The 19,316-nt window shown below is 34.0% G+C and overlaps 2 protein-coding genes across 7 annotated transcripts in view; one reads left to right on the top strand and one right to left on the bottom strand.

The window, feature by feature from the left end:
* CEP70 (centrosomal protein 70) overlaps nt 1-5,689 on the top strand; it is an 84,055-nt gene extending 78,366 nt beyond the window's left edge. For 4 of the 5 annotated variants that reach the window (XM_041734512.1, XM_041734514.1, XM_041734513.1 and 1 more), the window contains exons 15-19: nt 269-415; nt 593-761; nt 940-1,054; nt 2,167-2,246; nt 4,956-5,689. In XM_041734512.1, the coding sequence (XP_041590446.1) occupies nt 269-415; nt 593-761; nt 940-1,054; nt 2,167-2,246; nt 4,956-5,017 (573 nt within the window). In that variant the 3' untranslated portion in view covers nt 5,018-5,689. The remainder of the gene's footprint in view (nt 1-268; nt 416-592; nt 762-939; nt 1,055-2,166; nt 2,247-4,955) is intronic. The other variant, XM_041734515.1, reaches the window with a different exon arrangement.
* A 7,150-nt stretch (nt 5,690-12,839) lies between these two features.
* The window catches only part of ESYT3 (extended synaptotagmin 3), a 47,324-nt gene continuing 40,847 nt past the window's right edge, over nt 12,840-19,316 (bottom strand). For both annotated transcript variants that reach the window (XM_041733669.1, XM_041733670.1), the window contains 3 exons: nt 14,752-14,857; nt 13,714-13,763; nt 12,840-13,373 (listed from right to left, as the gene is read on the bottom strand). In XM_041733669.1, coding sequence (XP_041589603.1) covers nt 13,337-13,373; nt 13,714-13,763; nt 14,752-14,857 — 193 coding nt within the window. In that variant the 3' untranslated portion in view covers nt 12,840-13,336. The remainder of the gene's footprint in view (nt 13,374-13,713; nt 13,764-14,751; nt 14,858-19,316) is intronic.

Raw genomic sequence — 19,316 nt, 5'->3', positions numbered from 1 at the left:
AATAACATATACTACTAATAAATAACATCATTACTTTAAACATCCAGATTTGAGATAACCAATATTATCATTGTTTTTTCTAAGCCCTATATTTACCTGGAGAACACACATTTAACAGACTTTTTCTAAACTAGTAATGGTATTTTTTTAAAAAGTACTGATGATGGTTTATATATATTAAACTTGCCTGGACAATTATATTATATTAACATTATTATGGAGTCTTTTTAAAAATCAATAATACCATGTTGTTTCTTTTGTTATAAAGGATTTGTATAAGTCCTTGAAAATACTATCTACAGAACTGGTGCCTTGGCATAACTTAAAAAGGCATGATGAAAATGAAGGTATTAGAGTTGAAGATCTGTTGTTTATAGTAGATACCATGTTAGAAGAAGTTGAAAATAAGGAAAAGGTAATGTTTAATACTTATGTAAATGTTCATATTTTAATGTAATCTTATCTTAAAAATTGATAGTGATACAGATAATGATATTTGTTCTATTAAGATTCTATTTCTCTTTTTAAAGTTTTTATTAAAGTTTTAGGATTATTTTAACATGTTAACTGTTTATCCCTCTCTCTTGGACAGGACAGCAATATGCCAAACTTAAAAACTTTGCAAGCTATTGTGTCTCACTTCCAAAAGTTATTTGATGTGCCTTCTTTAAATGGAGTCTATCCTCGAATGAATGAAGTTTATACTAGGCTTGGAGAAATGAACAATGCTGTGAGAAACCTCCAAGAACTCTTAGAATTAGGTGATAACTCTTTATTCTTTCTGGCCCCCATTTAAGAATTATTCCTAATAAATCAACAAAAAGTAGGTTAAAAAATAGAAAGTAAAAAATTGAGGATAACAGAAGCATAGGGTATTTGATTTAATTTTATGATGTTGAAAATTCTCTTTTAAGATATCCTTTTATTTCTCTCTTTCAGATAGTTCGTCCTCATTGTGCGTGTTAGTGAACACAGTTGGAAAATTGTGTAGGGTGATTAATGAGAACATGAATGAACAGGTTATGCAGGTATTTGGACCTGAAGACCTCCAAAGGTATTTATTTTAAAAAGTTTGCCAAAAAAAAAAAATGTTTGCAAAGTATCATCCAGAATGCTTGGAGTGGTGAAATTAAAGACTTTTCAAAGCTTCATAAGTTTTTTTTTTTTTTTTTTTTTAAGCTTCATAAGTTATTTACCTTTCCTGTTTGGGATAGCTTTTTAAATAACTTGACAATATAAAATAATCTCACACCTTATCAATGGAGAGAATGCCGTGCATTTTCAAGATAAAAATAGATTGTAGGGCCTATAAGTTTACATAGAGTGGGTCAGAACTCAAGAATTATTGCTATAAGCCTGTTCCCAAGGAAAATTATATGTGGAGAAATTCACACCTTGTTAGCAACTTCATGTTAGTGTTCAGACTATATAAACAAGTCCTATTTTTAGTACATAGGTCACTGAACAATTGCTAATAGTATGTTTATTATTTGATTAGAAGATAAATGTTAAAGATTTTTTTTTAAAGCTTGTCAACTCTAAAAACTGATTCTTTTTGAAATATGGAAACATTATAGCTATAATTAAAGCAACTCTTCCACCTCCACCTTCCCCCCTCAATTTTATACGCAACATAGGGGAAGAGGAGCACATAACATATACCACCTATTCATATATTCTGCAAGTTTTCTACAAAGATCCTTACCTAATCTGACACATGAATTTTCTGATACTTGATGCTTTTAAAAGGAACATATTTGTCTTTTTTCCCTTCCCACATTTAGATGACTGATACTTATTCTTAATGTTTCATAGAATATGGGATATAAAAAACAATTTTTAGAAAATGTTAAAAAGCAAGGTCTCTTAAAAATTCTCAAGTTAAGTGGAAAGCTTTCACATTAGGAGTGTTACATAAATTTAATTTGGAACACATATTTAGACTGATAATAACTTTTTTTTTTTTTAGAAAAGTGGTATTAAAAAAAGAAAGAAAAGTGGTATTAGATGAACAAAGACTTCAAAAAGGAAGGATTGTAGTAAATGATTATTAAATTTATATTGAAATTAGCAGGAAATTTTCCATTTTGAAAATGTTTTATTTCAATCAGATGCAAGAACCTTAAGTTGGAAATTCAGTGTAAACTGTGCATTTTTTTTTAAAAGCATTATCAACAAATTGGAAGAACATGAGGAATTTTTCCCAGCATTTCAGGCATTTACTAATGATCTACTTGAAATCTTAGGTAAGATCATTGTTGATAGTGGTTAAATTTCAAGTTTTAAGAAGTCAGGGGGTTTGAGGGGTGAGTGTTCCATAGTCACTTTATAAGTACTTTTACCTATAGTGTTTTGGTAGAAGTGTCTAAAAACCACTAACAGTTCTGGAAACACAATCCTGACTTAAAATTAGAGTTGGTTGAGGTTGGTGTACAAAACAGAGAAGCACATATCCTTAAAATGAGAAATGACATTACTCTGGCTAGGCCCAGTTTAACCCTGACTCTGTCATGCCTAATGAGAAATCTTCATAGAATTTATGATCTTGAAGGTATTTAGTTTTTTAGGGTTTTTTTCCTCCTTTTTTTTTTTTTTTTTAACAGCTTACCTACTGTGGTTTTTTTTTTTAATATACAAATTAAATTTCTTTCTCGGGTGATAAGTAATGTAAAGTGAATATCTGTAGAAAGAAAGATAAATTCATAAATCTGTATAAGGGAAGAGATTTATTTGTATTCTTGGCCAGATTGAGGGTTTTGTTATTAGTATTATCTCTTAAAGGGAAAAAAAAATCTAATTTCCTTCAGAATCAGGCAAAATAGAGACCCAAGGCTCTTATTTTAAATATGATTATATATGGCTATAAAAGTAACTTATCTTACTTTAAAAACACTTCTTAAGGTGATTTATTCACCGATGATTTTTTTTTCTATATAGTTCATTTGAAAGAATTTTTTTTTAAAAGAATGCCTCTTTGACATAGGAAATTAAATTAGAAAAGGAGGGGAGCCTGGCTGGCTCAGTGGGGTATAGCATGCAACTCATGATCTTGGGGTTGTGAGTTCAAGCTCCACTTTGGGAAGAGCTTACATTTAAAAGTAATAATAAAATTAAATTAGAAGAGGAGATAAGATTTAGTAGAAGATAAGGGACTAAGTAAATTAAAATTTGGTAAGAAGATAGATGAATAAATGAAATGTAAAGAAGCATCTGACTGGAATATCTAGCCTGGTAAACATAAAGGATGTTTTGTGGCAAGTTTTATGTATGCTATGGAAGCAAGGGAGACAGTGACTGAATGTACCTTTAATCATATGTTTGGAAGATATCATAGCAAGGAAAAATATAATTTGAAAAGTTACAGAAGAGACCTGAAATTGTAGAAATGTATTGCCTTGTATCCTAAAGACAATAAAATCAGTTTCATAGAATAATAAGATTTTACTTGCTTTGGGGTAGCAGTTAAATAGGGAAGTTCTCATCATTAATAAATACTTTAATAGGTGTGCAGGTAACACTTATTTAGAATCCTTCTATAGAAACATCCAGATATTATGACACTCAGCTTGGTTCATACAGCATCATTTACTCCTAGAAGCCATGTCTCTCTGCAGATGAATTCTGTATTTATGTCACAGTTTAAATTCTGGAGTTACAAATGACACTTAACATTGGAAAGTGAAATCTGTTTGTCAAGCATAACTATTTTTATTATTACTAGATGTCATTTTAAGCATCTAGAACTACAGTGTTGTATTGAATACCAGAAGTGGAGAAGGACTTTATTTTGTAAGTGGTGTGATTAGCAGAGATTATTCTCAAATCAGCCAAAAATCTTCTCTGCAAGGTTCGTTTATAAGGCAGATATCTAATTTTTTAGAAAACAGGTATGATTAATGGGGTTCAGAGAATAACTTGATCTCCTCATGATATAAGGTGTGAATCAAATTCTCTGTTGTAGATTTGCTTATATTTTTTTCTGATATCTTGACAATTTGTAAGTGGATCTAGACAAGTATTCTGACTGAAGTCAGGAGCTTAAATAGCATAGGCTATATGTTTAAGTTAAAGGAAAAGCAACCAAAATTCAGCTAAACATGGAGGAAGAAAGGTGAAATCTAAGGAAGCATGTTTTATATAAAGGAAAATTAGTTTCTAAACAGGGCCTAGCAGAATAATATAGAAAAAAGTGGTAAGAATCTAAAGAAAGTGCCACTGGGGCTTGTAAGGCTGAGCCTAGATAATGAGAAAAAAAGGACCTTACTTTTCCAGTGGTCAGGAGCTTTCAGTAAATTTAACAGGGTGGTTGGAAGAAGACAGTTTTAGAAAGAGAAATCAAATTCACAAAGAATCTGGCAGAGAAGAATCTGAACTAGTTTATCTGGTAAGCTGGACCAGGCTAAGCTCTACAACACATTGCATCTGAGATTTGTACTTTGAGAAGCCTCACACTTTTAATTAGGTCGTTATGTTTTACCCTAAAAATGATCCTACTATAGTATTGAGAAATTTTTCCAATAGGACTAAGAGAACTGTGTTCATGAGAAGAAATCATTAAGTGCTCAGATGGGGACCCAGAGGAGAGACAGCTTTTATCTAGGATTTCACCATGTAGACTCACCCATGTAATTATATAGATTTAAAGAGGTAATAATATATCATGATGTGGCCTGTAGAATCTCTTAATAAGAGCACACTGCCGATGAGATTAATATCAGAGTCAGAGGATACTTGTAGGTATATGGTAGCTTTACGAACAGATGCCCTGTGAAGCATCTGGGTCTGAATCAGTGACACTCTCATCACCACCATTGGAGAAAAATTTAATGTGCATAGAAGTGCTAGTTGTTGTTGCCTTTGAATTTGAGGTTTGCCTTTGCATAGAGATTCTCATTTCATCTGAGCCTATCACTAGATAAAGCTAGTCTTGCCTTATTCTTGTTTTTCTGTTACAGAAATTGATGACTTGGATGCCATTGTACCTGCAGTAAAGAAATTAAAAATACTTTCATACTGAAAACAAATCAAATCATTGTTACTGTGTAAATTGCATTCTTAACATTATGAGTATTTTGTAGGATTGATCTTGCTTTGAGACAAGGGTTGTAAATGTATTTACTCTCAGAATTTGTCCCCTTCTTAGTATTGGTCCTTCCCATTTATATTTTTTATTCACTTTGAGATTCCTATATAGAAAACAGTTGTAAGCTAAAGTGGTAAGTTACCTTTAAGTCCTCTAATCATTCCTTAGGCAATTCTTGAGTGCTTAAAGTTTAAGATTGTTTTAAAGTATAGTGTGTGAGTAAAACAGAAACTCAGGAAGAGAAGTTGCAAATAATAGAAATGTTGCATTTAAGTTGAGGATTTAGTGACCTTTTTGATTCTGGGAACAAGAATTGCCAGTGGCTCTCTTAAATTCAGCCAATAGGAAGCTATTGCTTTCCTGGCCAGGAAATGGCACATTCTATTAAGATACCCCTCATGGCACTTGCCCTTTCATAGCAGGAGGAAGAAAAGGAAGAAGGAAGAAATGTTTTTATCATTGTGTTAGGATAGGAAATGAATTATGAGGTACTATAGCGGGGTAGGTAGTAGTCTCTCATTAAGAAAAGTATCTTTTTGCAATCTTGATGTAATATACTTTTTATAAGGACATGAAATCTTAAATAAAGTTTTTATGAAGAATTTCCAAATATAAGTGTCCTCGGTGACTTATTTATTTATATTATGCACAAAAAGTGAATTATATTTTCTTACAAGGCTGAGCCTTGATGCATTTTATTTTACATAAGAATACTTTTGCTGCCTTCTGCTTATTCTCTGTTCTCAGTATTCACTCTGATTTTCTCAAGGGACCAATGTTACTGCACCCTCCTCCCTTACTGCTCTTTTGTAAGTAGCAAGCTTAGGCTTTTTCTAGATTCAGAACTCTTTGTTTTGTTAAGGTGCAGTTACATTTTTAAATTCTAGCCCACAATTTGTGAAAGAATCTGTGTCTTTGAGAGATGAGTAGAAAAGGTAATTGGATATTCAATAATGTAAGCACTCTGAGTTGATTAGATTACTCCAAGAAATTGCTGTGAGGCAGTTTGTGAATCTAACAGTATTTGAAAGGAAGGAATTTAATTTTATTTTATTTTATTTATTTTTTTTTTTTTAGGAATTTAATTTTAAAATGACGTTAGCTCTTAGCTTAAAACAGATTTTCAAACTCTTCCTCAGAGGCCTCAGCTTTTTTTGGAGGGTCACTGAGCAGGACAGTGCCACTAGAAGGAAGAACTGCAGGCTCCCTCTGTCAGGTCCACTTTTATCCAGTTTTAATTACTTAAAATATAAGTAAGGTACTGTAATTACTATTTAGCTCTTTTTTAATATTTTAACTGATGTATAATTGACTAATAAGCTGTACATATTTAAAGTATACAATTTGATAAGTTTCGATACATATATACACCCATGAAACCATTACCACAATCAAAATACTAAACATACTTCATCTCTCCAAAAGTTATCTCTTTGCCATTGGTAATCCTACCCAGCCCCCTTCTGCCCCTAAGCAACAACTGATCTGTTCTAAGTCACTATAGACTTGTTTGCATTTTATGAGATCTCATAAATGGAATCATACAATTGATTTTAAAAAGTTCTTTTTTTGTGAAGCCTCTTTAACTCAGCATAATTTTGAGATTTTTGCATGTTGTTGCATTTATTAATAGTTCCTTTTTATTGCTGTGTAGTATTCCATTGTATGAGTATACCGCAATTTGTGTATCCATTCATTTATTGATGGAAATTTTAGGTATTTTAAGTTTTTGACTACTACAAATAAAACTGCCATAAACATTAATGTTCAGGGTTTTGTATGGACATATACCTGATATCCAATTTTTTGAAAACCATTTCATATATTTTGTCTTTTCTTTGTTTTGGTTCTGTTTGGTACAGGTGGAAGGGTAAATTTGGTTTCTGTTACTCCATGCTGGTTAAAAGTGGAAGTTTTGAAGTATTGAGTCTGAAAATATGTAGGGTTTCTTAGGTTGTCTTTTATTTTTTTCTAATTTTATTGCATTGTAGTCAGAGAACAGTTTTGTTTGTTTGTTTTTCCCTTTGTCGGTATCAAGTCTTTGGAATTTGTGAGACTTTGTGACTTTTATGTGATGAAATTTACACATGTTCCACAGATTGCTTAAAAAAAGCCTCATCTCTGTTTGACATATACTGCTATTAAATTGTTTAAATCTACTTCATTTCTATCAATTTTTTGTCTCGTTGATTTGTTAGTTTATAAGAGATATTGAAATTTTTCTGTGGATTTGTCAAATTTGTTTTATGTATTTCAAGCCTATTTACATGTACTTATAATTTCATAGTTGATAATAGCTTCTCAACTAATAGCTCTGTTGCTACTCATGCATTTCACCTTAAATGCATTTTTGTCCTTTCTTTTAATTGATAGTTGGATATTTCTTTTCCTTTTTTTTTTCATTTATTTACTTGTCTTTTTTATTATAAAATATAACACATGCTAAGAATGGTATAAACTATAAATGTCAAGTATAATGAATGGTTATATAGTGAATGCCCTGCAACAATCAAAAAACAGAACATGACCAGCCCTCCAAAATGCACTCTCTCCATATGTCCCTTCCCCCAAGGGGTAACCATTAGCCTGACTTGTTAGTCTCTTCCATTTTTTTAAAAAATAATTTTGCCACTTCTGTGTATACCTAAATCAGGATAATTTTTACCAGTTTCTGAACTGTATAAAAATGGTGACTCGTATTCTTTTTAATATTTGTTCCTTGATTCAATATTATTTTTATACTATTGATCCCTGTTGTTGTCTGTTGGTCCAGGTTGTTTTCATTGCTGTCTAGTATTCCTTTATGAATATTACACAATCCATTTGTCTGTTCTACTGGCAATTGATATTTGGATTGTTTCTTGTTCTTGGCAATTGTGAACTGCTGCTATGAACATTCTTATATATGCATCCTTGTACACTTGTGTACAAGTTTTCTAGAATCAATATCCAAGAAGTAAAATTGCTGGGCCCTGGGAAAGAAAATACATATACTACCACAGAGGCTGTATGCTGTAGAGTTAGAGGTAATATCCCACCATCAGTGTATGAGGGTTCCCCCTTTTCCACATCCTGACCAATTTTTGGTAAGTCAGATTTTTAATTTTTTGCCATTGTAGTGTATAGAGTTGTTATTGTGGTTATAATGTTTATTTCTGTGATTACTAATGAAGGTAAGCATCTTTTCCTTTGTTGGTCATTTGTATTTCTTTTTTGAAGTGCTTTGTTCATTTTACTGTTGGACTACATGTCTTTTTATATTGATTTGTAAGAGTTATGGATTTTGGACATAAGCCATATGACAGTTACATGTGTAGGAAATGTTTTTTTACTGTTCTGTCTTCTTCCCATTTTCCTATACAGTTGACCCTTGAACAGCGTGGGGGTTGGGGGGTGCCACCCTGCACCCATGCAGTCACAAATCTGTATTACTTGTGACTCCTCAAAAACATAACTACTAATAGCTTCCTGTTGACCAGAAGGAAGCCTTACTGATATTGTAAGCAGTCATTTAACACATATTTAATATATTATATATTCTCTACTCTTATGAGAAAGTAATCTAGAGAAAAAAATGTTAAAATTGTAAGAGAAAATACATTTATAGTATTGTACTGCATTTATAAGAAAAATAATCCGCATGTAAGTGGACCCATGCAATCAAAACTCATGTTGCTCAAAGGTCAACTCTAGTTTCTTTTTATGAACTGAAGAATTTTAGTTTAGAGATGTAGGGTTTTTACCTTTATAGTCTAGTGCTCTGTGTGTCTTATGAAATTTTTACCTAGTCATTGTTGTAAAATTATTCTATGTTATCTTATAGCTGTATAGTTTTGCCTTATCATATTGAGTCTAATACACCTGGGGTGTTTTTTTTTTAATGCAAGTATAGTTGGCATAGAGTGTTACCAGTTTCAGGTGTATGTACAGATACAACAACGCTGTACATTATTATACATTATTATTATACATGTATATTATTATACATTATATACTCACCACAAGTGTAGCTGCCTTCTGTCACTATGCAGTGTTATTACAATACCATTAATTATATTTCCTATGCTGTACCTTTCATCCCAGTGACATATACACTCCCTAACTAGAAGCCTATACCTTCTACTCCCCTTTGCCCATTTTGCCCATCCTCCCACACCCCTGTACTCTGGCAACCACCTGCTCTCTACTTATGGATCAGTTTCTGCTTTTTTTGTCTGTTCCTTTGTTTTGTTTTTTGAGATTCCATATATAAGTGAAATCATATGGTTTTTATGTCCCTTGGCGTGAATTGTTTGACTTAGCATAATACTCTTTAGGTCCATCCATCCATGTTATCTCAAATGGCACAATCTCATCCGTTTTTATGGCTGAGTAATATAAATTGTATATACTATATATTCTTTACTCACTTATCAGTGGACCCTTGGGTTGCTTTTTTGTTGTTTTTTTGCTTTTAATGATTGTAAATAATGCTGTAGTAAACATAGGGGGGCATATATTTTTCAAATTAGTGTTTTCATTTTCTTTGGGCAAATACTCAGTAGTGGATTTATTGTATCACAGGGTATTTCTACTTTTAATTTTTTGAGGAATCTCGCTGTACCAATTTACATTCTCATCATCAGTGGACAGGGGTTCCCTTTTGTCCACATCCTTGCCAACATTTATTATTTCTTTTTCATACTAGCCATTCTGACAGGTATAAGATAATATCTCCTTATGGTTTTGATTTGAATTTCCCTGAAAACTGATGACAGTGAGCATCTTTTTTTTTTTTTTTTTAAGTAATCTCTCCCCAAGTAGGGCTCCAACTCATGACCCTGAGATCAAGAGTCACATGCTCTTCTGACTGAGCCAGCCAGGTGCCCCGATGTTGAGCATCTTTTCATGTGTCTGGCAGCCTTCTGCATGTCTTCTTCAGGAAAAATGTCTATTCAGGTCCTCTGCCCATTTTTAATTGGATTATTTGTTGTTTGGTGTTATATATTTTGGTCTTTATATATTTTGGATATTAACTCCTTATCAGATATGTCATTTGCAAATATGTTCTCCCATTCAGTAGGTTGCCTCTTTTTTTTTCTTTTTGTTCATAGTTTCTTTTGCTATGCAAAAGCTTTTTATTTATTATTTTAATTTTATTTTTTTTAAAGATTTTATTTATTTTGAGAGAGAGAAGGGCAAGGGAAGCATGAACAGGGAGAGAAGAGGGCAGAGAGAGAATCCCACTGAGTACAGAGCCTGACACAGGGCTCGGTCTCAGGATCCTGAAATCATGACCTGAGCCAAAATCAAGAGCGAGATGAAAAGCTTTTTATTTTGATATACTCCCAGTAGTTTAATTGCTTTTGTTTCCCATGCCTGAAGAGACAAATCTAGGATAATGTTGCTAAGTCTAGTAACAAAAAGATTACTGCCTATACTTTCTTCCAGGACTCTTATGGATTCAGGTCTCACATTAGATTTTCAATCCATTTTGAATTTGCTTTTATGTATGGTATAAGAAAGTGGTCCAGTTTCATTCATTTTGATAGCGTGTTGCTATCCAGTTTTCCCAGCACCATTTAACATTCTAGGCTTTAGTAGTGGGTTTATTGTGATTGTAAGTATATTTAGAGGTCTTTTGACCATCTTTTGGTTTTTCTAATTATCATTTTTTTCTGGGCTTTTTTCCTTTATTTTTGGGGGGTTGATTTTTCTCTAGCTTTTCTTCTCCACTACTGATTTAGAAGTTCAGCTCTATTGATTTTTCTATTGTTACCCCATTTTACTGATTATCTTAAAGTTGTAAATACATACTTTGTCAGTCAGGGTCCAGTCAGCAGGCAAACCATGTTACATAGGTAGCTAACAGGAGAAGAACTGCTAACAAGAATGGTAGTTAACAATTCTTAAAACAAGAATTGCTAACTAGTGAATGGTAGTTAACTACTAAAAGATAAAAGAGGACTCTAAGAGGTACAGAATAGCAACTGCAGAAAGCAGATACTACGCTCAGGGATAAAGGAGCGTAAAGAAAAGAATTGTGAAATTTAGAAAAATGCCTTTAAACTAGGCTGAGATTGGAAACTTTGAGGAGAGGTTTGGCGGCCATAGGAGGAAGCCTACTTGTGTTTAAAAAAAAAAAAAAAAGAATGAAACAAAACAACCCAACTTACTGCCAGATGCTGAACCCTAAAGGCCATAATTATGGTGGTAGAGCCCAATGACATGAGCCACGGATAAACTGTAAGGGTGCTTAGGTGACAAAGAATAGCTAGCTGCCATGGAAAACAGCACACCAATAGAAACAAAGAAAAAGCCCCTTTTTCTTGCTTCTCTGGCCTTGCAGTGTTTCTCCAATGCCCTATATTGGCAAAGCCTAACATCAAGCCCCCTGACAAAGAGACAAGTCTGGTGTCCCCTGAATCATCAAAGCACAGCAAAGATGGATTAATTTGGAGCTGAGAGGTGATAAGCTAGTAACCAACACAAATTTATCATTTATTTTTAAAATCTAAAGCTATTTTTAGTTTCCTAAGTAAGATGGTGACCTAAACACTTCAACTTTCCTCTGAACCAGCCTCGTGGCCTTTTTAAAATGTTAATTAATACCAGTATTTTAGTGCCACTGTGTTTTTGAATCCAGTTTTTTTTTTAAAGATTTATTTATTTATTTATTCATGATAGACATAGAGAGAGAGAGGCAGAGACACAGGCAGAGGGAGAAGCAGGCTCCATGCAGGGAGCCTGACGTGGGACTTGATCCCGGGACTCCAGGATCACGCCCTGGGCCAAAGGCAGGCACCAAACCGCTGAGCCACCCAGGGATCCCCCTTGAATCCAGTTTATGCAAAGATTTTTGGTTGCTTGCTTGTTTATATTTTTTAAGCAGTCAAGACTTAGGTTATCATTTTGTGGGTTTCTTTGTTCCCCATTCTTTCCCATGTGGATGTTCACTTTCTTGCTGAAATACATCTCATGCCATTTTTCTGTTTGATGTCCTTGTGTGTTTCATAATTTGAAAATTCCAATTGTATTTTATAATTTTTTGCCAGTGAACTTCTTTTAGTGGGAATTATCTGCTGCAGTGGACCCACATGTGGCCTGGATGGGCATGGCAACACTAAGGGCCAGTTTTGTGGTTACCTGGGGCTTCACATGATTATAGGTTCTAAACCTATTTTCACATTCATTTCAAAGTTTGGAGGTCTCTATACTAAATCAATTGTATGTAACCTTAGACCCCATATTCCTGTAGGACAGATTAGCTGACTGCTTCCACTGATCGTTGACAACCAATTCCTTGTCCTCATTGGCACCCACAGTGGTTTTTGGTACAAAACTTTTCAGGCTTTTTGTCCCTTACACAAGTCTTGCCCTCTGTCTAGTATATGCTAAAATTATGTTTCCTATCAACACTTAAACTCCCCTTCAACCCCTCTACACTGCTTTAGACTTCTTCTTTAGACCATCACCAGGAGATTTACCTGTGTTACTTCTTAATCAGCCATGTTTAAAGTATTGTGTTTGGTATTTAATGTTTGTTTACTCTCCATCCAGTTGAACTAAGTTACTATGCCAAGTACGTGGTAGATGTGTAATAAAATTTGTTTCTGCTAAGATTTCTATTTTGAGTTACAAGTTCTCATAACAAAATTAGGGCAACTCATGCCTGTTCTGTTACTCACAATGGCGCTGGAATATTCACTAAATACATGTGCCCTGAAAATGGTAAAGCATCAGAGATGTATAAGGGAATGCATCATGTACCACAACCCGAATATTAGCAACCTTAAAACAACTTCTGGTTAAGATGGCAAACAAGCAAGAACCTATCCTTCCTCTTCCAAACACGTAGAAAACCTACTTAAACCCCCTTCCCTTGGTTGGTTACTTCCCAGGAATATTGGTAGCCGCTCCAGAAACAGACCCCCTTCACCCCTTATGTCTGAGAATAGGACACTTTTGACACATATATTTGGGCTAATCCCAAATTATATGGTATGTAATTACCTACCAGAAAAAAATCACCTCCGAGGTTCCAATAATTTATTAGGCATAAATACCCCAAATCTTTCTGGATTTGAACAATTAAATCCAACCAAGAGAGAGTAGTACTTGCTTTTATATATGTTTACCTCTTTCTAATACTATCCAGTCATATATTTAAATTTCACACAAAAATGTATGTATATATTTTCAAATGGCTGTTCTGACTTAAATTACAAAATATACATATGTACACATCTTAATATAAAGGTGGAAGGGTGCTCATCAACTTCTGGGCTGTCCATCTGGAGTCAGCTCATACCTGTAAGACAGTTGAGTTTGGACTTGTGTTAGTATTGAGAGTATGTTGTGGTGGCAGCATCAGGACAAGCAGCCTTGTCTAACCAGTCTTTTCTCCCAGTCCCCAGGCCTCTGTGGGACTGGAAGAGCCCATCTCTCTAAGTCAACCAGCCAGGATTAAGGCTAGAGCTTAGGTCTGTTAGAAGCCTTAGGTACAGGTGATACTGTGTCTCCCTCCTTGATAAGCAATGAAGCTGACGTGTACTGAAAAAGGAAAAGTTTTAGAGAAAGATTATGTGCAACTGTCTGAGACCATGTCTTGAGTACCAGATTAATGGGATAAAATGAAAGGTCTCACTTACCATCGTGAGAAGCCCTTAATTAGATCCTCTTTTGATAAGTCAATCAGTACCTAAACAAACACAAAAAATCAGTTTCTTTCCAAAAAATGGAAACATACTGGGACAAACGGAATGAATCATAAAAAGGGCCCCCTTAGGTTTCAGTTTTGATCAGGGGCTCTTTTTCTTTTAGCTCTCAACACGGAAGCTCTCCAGAAGGACAGTATAGACATTGACCTCAGTGTACTTGGGGAAAGGTGAACTGCTCTTTGGAGTTAAACCTCAGAATTTAAAAATGTTACTGAAAGAGAAAATAGACTTGCCTTTACTTGTGAACAGATTAGTAATTTTAAGCAAGACACCACAGTTGCCTCAACTATAGAAATGGGAATAATGTCACTTACATCATAGAAGTGGGCTCTTAAAATGATTATAAGAAGGTGTTTATTAAAATACAACTGCAGGGGATTCCTGGGTGGCGCAGCGGTTTGGCGCCTGCCTTTGGCCCAGGGCGCGATCCTGGAGACCCGGGATCGAATCCCACATCGGACTCCCGGTGCATGGAGCCTGCTTCTCCCTCTGCCTATGTCTCTGCCTCTCTCTCTCCCTCTGTGACTATCATAAATAAATAAAAATTAAAAAAAATACAACTGCAAAGTATTGTACAAATATTCTTTTTTGTCTCTCCTTGGCATCTTCCTGAAGATTATATTTTCTCTACTTTCACTTTAAGTAAAATCCCATCGCCACAAAAATCTTGGCATAATAAGACCCAAGCTTCACACAGTGTTGTATTTATCAAAACAATACTTAATAGATGTTCAGATACTTGTGCAATGATGAATTTGGATAGATTTTCCAGTTTGTTAAAATAGTGTTCATCACATTAATTTACCCATCTATTTTACTTTCAACAATATTAAAAAGATACACACACAAAACCTCCCAATGAGGATCTACCGTCCTTGAAGCCAGTTCTGGTAACAGCCAGATGATCCCATCAGAATTTCTGCAAGGTGTTCCACCAATGAACTCACCAAGAGTACCTCTTGTACTTACTTTTCCTAGTTCCTTCCTTCTATGTGAGCCAAGTGGCCTACTGTTTTTCACTGCAACATCTAGTGACCTCTTCTTTACTTCTTCCATGGGAACAAAAAATTCAAATCTTTAAATGCAAAAAGTCAGAAAGTAAGTTTTTCGAGATTTACATATTTTAATCATTTTTGTTGAAAATCTGAAGTGTTTGATCCATTTTCCTACTTTTAAAACAGATATAGACTATTGAGGGGACCATCTAGAACAATGTTGGCTCATAGCAGATATTCAATGCATTGTTATTACAGGTAACCACTGTCCTATGCTAATCACAAGCCCTGGAAATATCAAGAGGCTGTTGGTCTCTCTGTGAAGTGCCTTGGACTACTATGCTTTGGGGTTTCTTTCTCTGAGCCTACCCTGTCTCCCTCTCTTTCAACTACCCCTTCTCACTCTCAACAGTGCTTGCTTATAAAACTGCCTTAATCCCTGTCTCTTTTGTTGTTTCTGACCAGCTAAGGACAAGGATGCTGAATATTAAGGTATATTGGAACTTCATAGAAAATAGTGGCCCTTCCCTCTTCTGCCTGTGGAGTAAGGCAGAGGAATCTTAGTCTATAGCTTTGTCGTGTACTCACAAGAGGCCACTGGAATCCTTACTTCTAGTTTTGTTTTTGTTTTTGTTTTGTTTTTTTGGACATAAGGGAACATTAGTTTCAGGTGTATAGCAAAGATTGGATTTTTGTATATATTGCAAAATGATCACCTAAGTCAACATCTATCACTATACATAGTTACAAACTTTTTTTTCTTGTGATGAGAACTTTCAAGATCCACTCTCCTAGCTACTTCCAAATATGTAATATAGTATTAAATATGGTCACCATGCTGTGCATTATATCCCCATGACTTCATTTTATAAGTGGAAATTTGTTCCATTTGACTCCCTTTACCTACCTCCACCCCTCCCAACCACCAATCTCTTCTTTTTATCCACAAGCTTGGCATCTTTTGGGTTTTTTTTTTTTTTTGCTTTTATGGGTTTTTTTGTTTATTTTTAGATTCCACATATAAATAAGATTATACAGTAAGAATATTTTTCTGACTTATTTCACTTAGCATAATACCCTAAAGGTCCATCCATGTTTTTGCAAATGGCAAGATTTCATTATTTTTTATGGCTGAACAATATTCCATTGTATATATGCCACATTTTCTTCATTCATCCATCAGTGGACGCTTAGGTTGCTTTCATTTCTTGGCTATTGTAAATAAAGTTGTAGTGAGCATGGGAGTATGTATGTGTTTCTGAATTAGTGTTTTCACTTTCCTTGGATAAATACCCAGAGATGGAGTTGCTGGATCATATGGTAATTCTATTTTTAATTTTTTGATGAGACTCCATACTGTTTTCCATAATGCCTGCAACAATTTACATTCCCACCAACAGTGCACAAGTGTTCCCTTTCTCCATATCTTCACCAACACTTGGTAATAGTCATTCTAACAGGTATGAGGTGATATCTCATTGTGGTTTTGATTTGCATTTCACTGTTGATTAGTGATACTGAGCACCTTTTCATGTGTCTATTGGCCATCTGTATGTCCTTGGGAAAATGTCTGTTTAGGTTCTCTATCTTTAAACTAGACGTGTTTTGAATTGTTTTAAATTCTTTGGATATTTTGAATATTAACCACTTATCAGAAATTTCCTCCCACTCTGTAGGTAGCCTCTTAATTTTGTTGGGCAGTTTCCTTTGCAGACACTTTTTAGCTTGAGGGAGTTTGCACTTGTTTTTGTTGCCTTTGCTTTTGGTGTCAAATTTAAAAAATTATCACTAAGTTCAATGTCGAGCTTATTGCCTATATTTTTTTCTAGGAGTTTTATGGTTTCAGACATTCAAGCCTCTAATCCATATTGAGTTTATTATTGTGTATAATGTAAGATCGTGGTCCAGTTTTAATCATTTAAATGTGGCTGTCCAGTTTTTCCAGCACCATGTATTGAAGAAACAGTCCTTTCCCCATTGTATAAGTTGTAATACTAATTGACTGTCATAAATTAATTGACCATAATATACATGTGGGTTTATTTATGAACTATCTTGTTCCATTGATCTTTGTGTCTGTTTTTATGCCAAAACCATACTGCTTTGATTACTATAGATTTGTAAGAGTTTGAAATCAAGTAGTATAATGCCTCCAGTTTTGTTCTCAAGATTGCTTTGGGATTTTTGTTGTTCCATACAAATTTTAGGATTTATTCTCTTTCTGTGAAAATCCCATTGGAATTTTGAAAAGATTGAATTAAATCTGTATATTGCTTTGGGAGTATGGACATTTAAACAACATTAATTCTTCCATTCCATGAACATTCCAGGAACTATATTTCCATTTATTTGTGTTTTTAATTTTTCTCATTAATGTCTTATAGCTTTCAACATACAGATCTTTCACCTTCATGGTTAAACTTATTCCTAGGTATTATATTCTTTGATGCTACCATAAATGGGATTGTTTTCTAATTTCTCTAATAATTCATTGTTAGTGTTCAGAAATGCAACAGGTGTTTGCATATTGATTTCAAATCTTGAAGCTTTACTGAACTTGCTGATTAGTTCTAAGAGTTTATGGGTGGAGTCTTTAGGGTTTTCTATGTCATGTCATCTGCAAACAGTGACACTTTACTTCTTCCTTTTCAATTTGGATGCCTTTTGTTTTTTCTTGCTTAATTGCTCTAATTAGGACTTCCAGTACACGAAAAGTGGTAAGAGTAGACATCCTTGTCTGAGTATGATGTTAGCTGTGGGCTTTCACTTATGGCCTTTATTATGTTGAGGTACTGTCCCTCTATACTCATTCTGTTGATAGTTTTATCATAAATGGATGTTGAATTTTATCACGTGTTATCTGCATCCATTGAGATGAACATATGATTTTTGTTAATTTGATGTTTCACATTGATATGCAGATGGATGTTTAATCCTTGCATCCTGAGATCCCCACTTAATCATGATGTATGATCCTTTTAATATATTATTGAATTCAGGTTTCTAATCTTTTGTTGAGGATTTTTGCATCTATGTTCATAGATGGTCTGTAATTTTTTCTTGTCTCCTTATTTGGTTTTGGTAATGCTGGCCTTGTATAATGAGTTTGGAAGTGTTCCCTCTCCTGTTTTTTCAAAGAGTTTGAAAGAGATTGGTATTCTCTGAGTGTTTGATATAATTCACCAGTGAAGCCATCTGGTCCTGGACTTTTGTTTGTTGGGAGATTTTTGATTACTGATTCAGTCTCCTTATTAGTAATCGGTCTGTTCAGATTTTCTATTCATTATTCAGTCTTGGTTGTATGTTTCCAAGACTTTACCCATTTCTTCTAGCTTGTCAAATTTGTTAGTGTATAACTGTTCATTGTACTCTCACGATCCTTTGTACTTCTGTGGTATTAGTTATAATATCTCCTCTTTCCTTTCTGATTTTGTTTTTTCTTGATGCGTCTAGCCTAAGGCTTGTCAATTTTATCTTTTCAAAGAACCTACTCTTAGTTTCATTGATCTTATCTATTGTCTTAGTCTCTATTTCTATAATTTATTTCTGCTCTGTTCTTTATTTCCTTTCTTCTGTTAACTTTGGGCTTTCTTCATTCTTTTTATACCTTGAGGTATAAACTGAGGTTGAGATTTTTATTGTTTACTGACATAGGTATTTATTGCTGTGAACTTCCCTCTTAGAACTGCTTTTGCTGCATTCCACAAATTTGGCAAGTTGTACTTCCCATTTGTCTGAAGATATTTTTGATTTCTTCTTTGACCTGCTGGTTGTTCAGTAGCATGGTGTTTAATCTTTACATACTTGTAAATTTTCTATTTTACTTCTTGTACTTGATTCCTAGTTTCATATCATTATGGTCAGAGAAGATACTTGATATAATTTCAGTTTTCTTACGTTTATTAACACTTGTTTTGTGATCTATATATGATCTATCTAGGAGAATGTCCCATGTGCACTTGAAAAGAACATATTCTATATATCCTGCTTTTGGATGAAATGTTCTGTATCTATCTGTTAAATCCATGTGGTCTAACATGTCATTTAAAGTTAATATTTCCTTATTTATTGTCTGGATGATCTATCATTGATCTAAGTGGGGTATTAAAGTCCCCTCCTAGAATTGTATTGCTGTTGTTGCTGTATTGCTATTTTTTTCCTTTAGGTCTGTTAATATCTGATTTCTATATTTAGCTGCTCCTATGTTGGATGCAGAAATATTTGTAAATGGTATATCCTCTTATTAAATTGACTTCTTTATCATTATATAATGCCCATCTTTGTCTCTTATTACAGTCTTTGTTTTCAAGTCTATTTTGTCTGATAGAAGTATAGCTACCCCAGTTTTCTTTTAGTTTCCATCTGCTTAGAATATATTTTTCCATCCCTTTATTATAAGTTTGTGTACAAAATAAGTTATACTTTGCCTAATGAGTCTCTTATAGACCACACATAGATGGATCTTGTTTTTGTTTATGTTTTTTATCCTTTCAGCCACTCTCTGTCTTTTGAATGGAGAATTTAGTCAATTTATATTTA

This window comes from Vulpes lagopus, chromosome 19 (genome assembly GCF_018345385.1).
Source record: "Vulpes lagopus strain Blue_001 chromosome 19, ASM1834538v1, whole genome shotgun sequence".
Classification (NCBI taxonomy): domain Eukaryota; kingdom Metazoa; phylum Chordata; class Mammalia; order Carnivora; family Canidae; genus Vulpes; species Vulpes lagopus.
The sequence above is the reverse complement of the archived record's forward strand: the minus strand, read 5'-3'. Positions and strand labels throughout refer to the sequence as shown.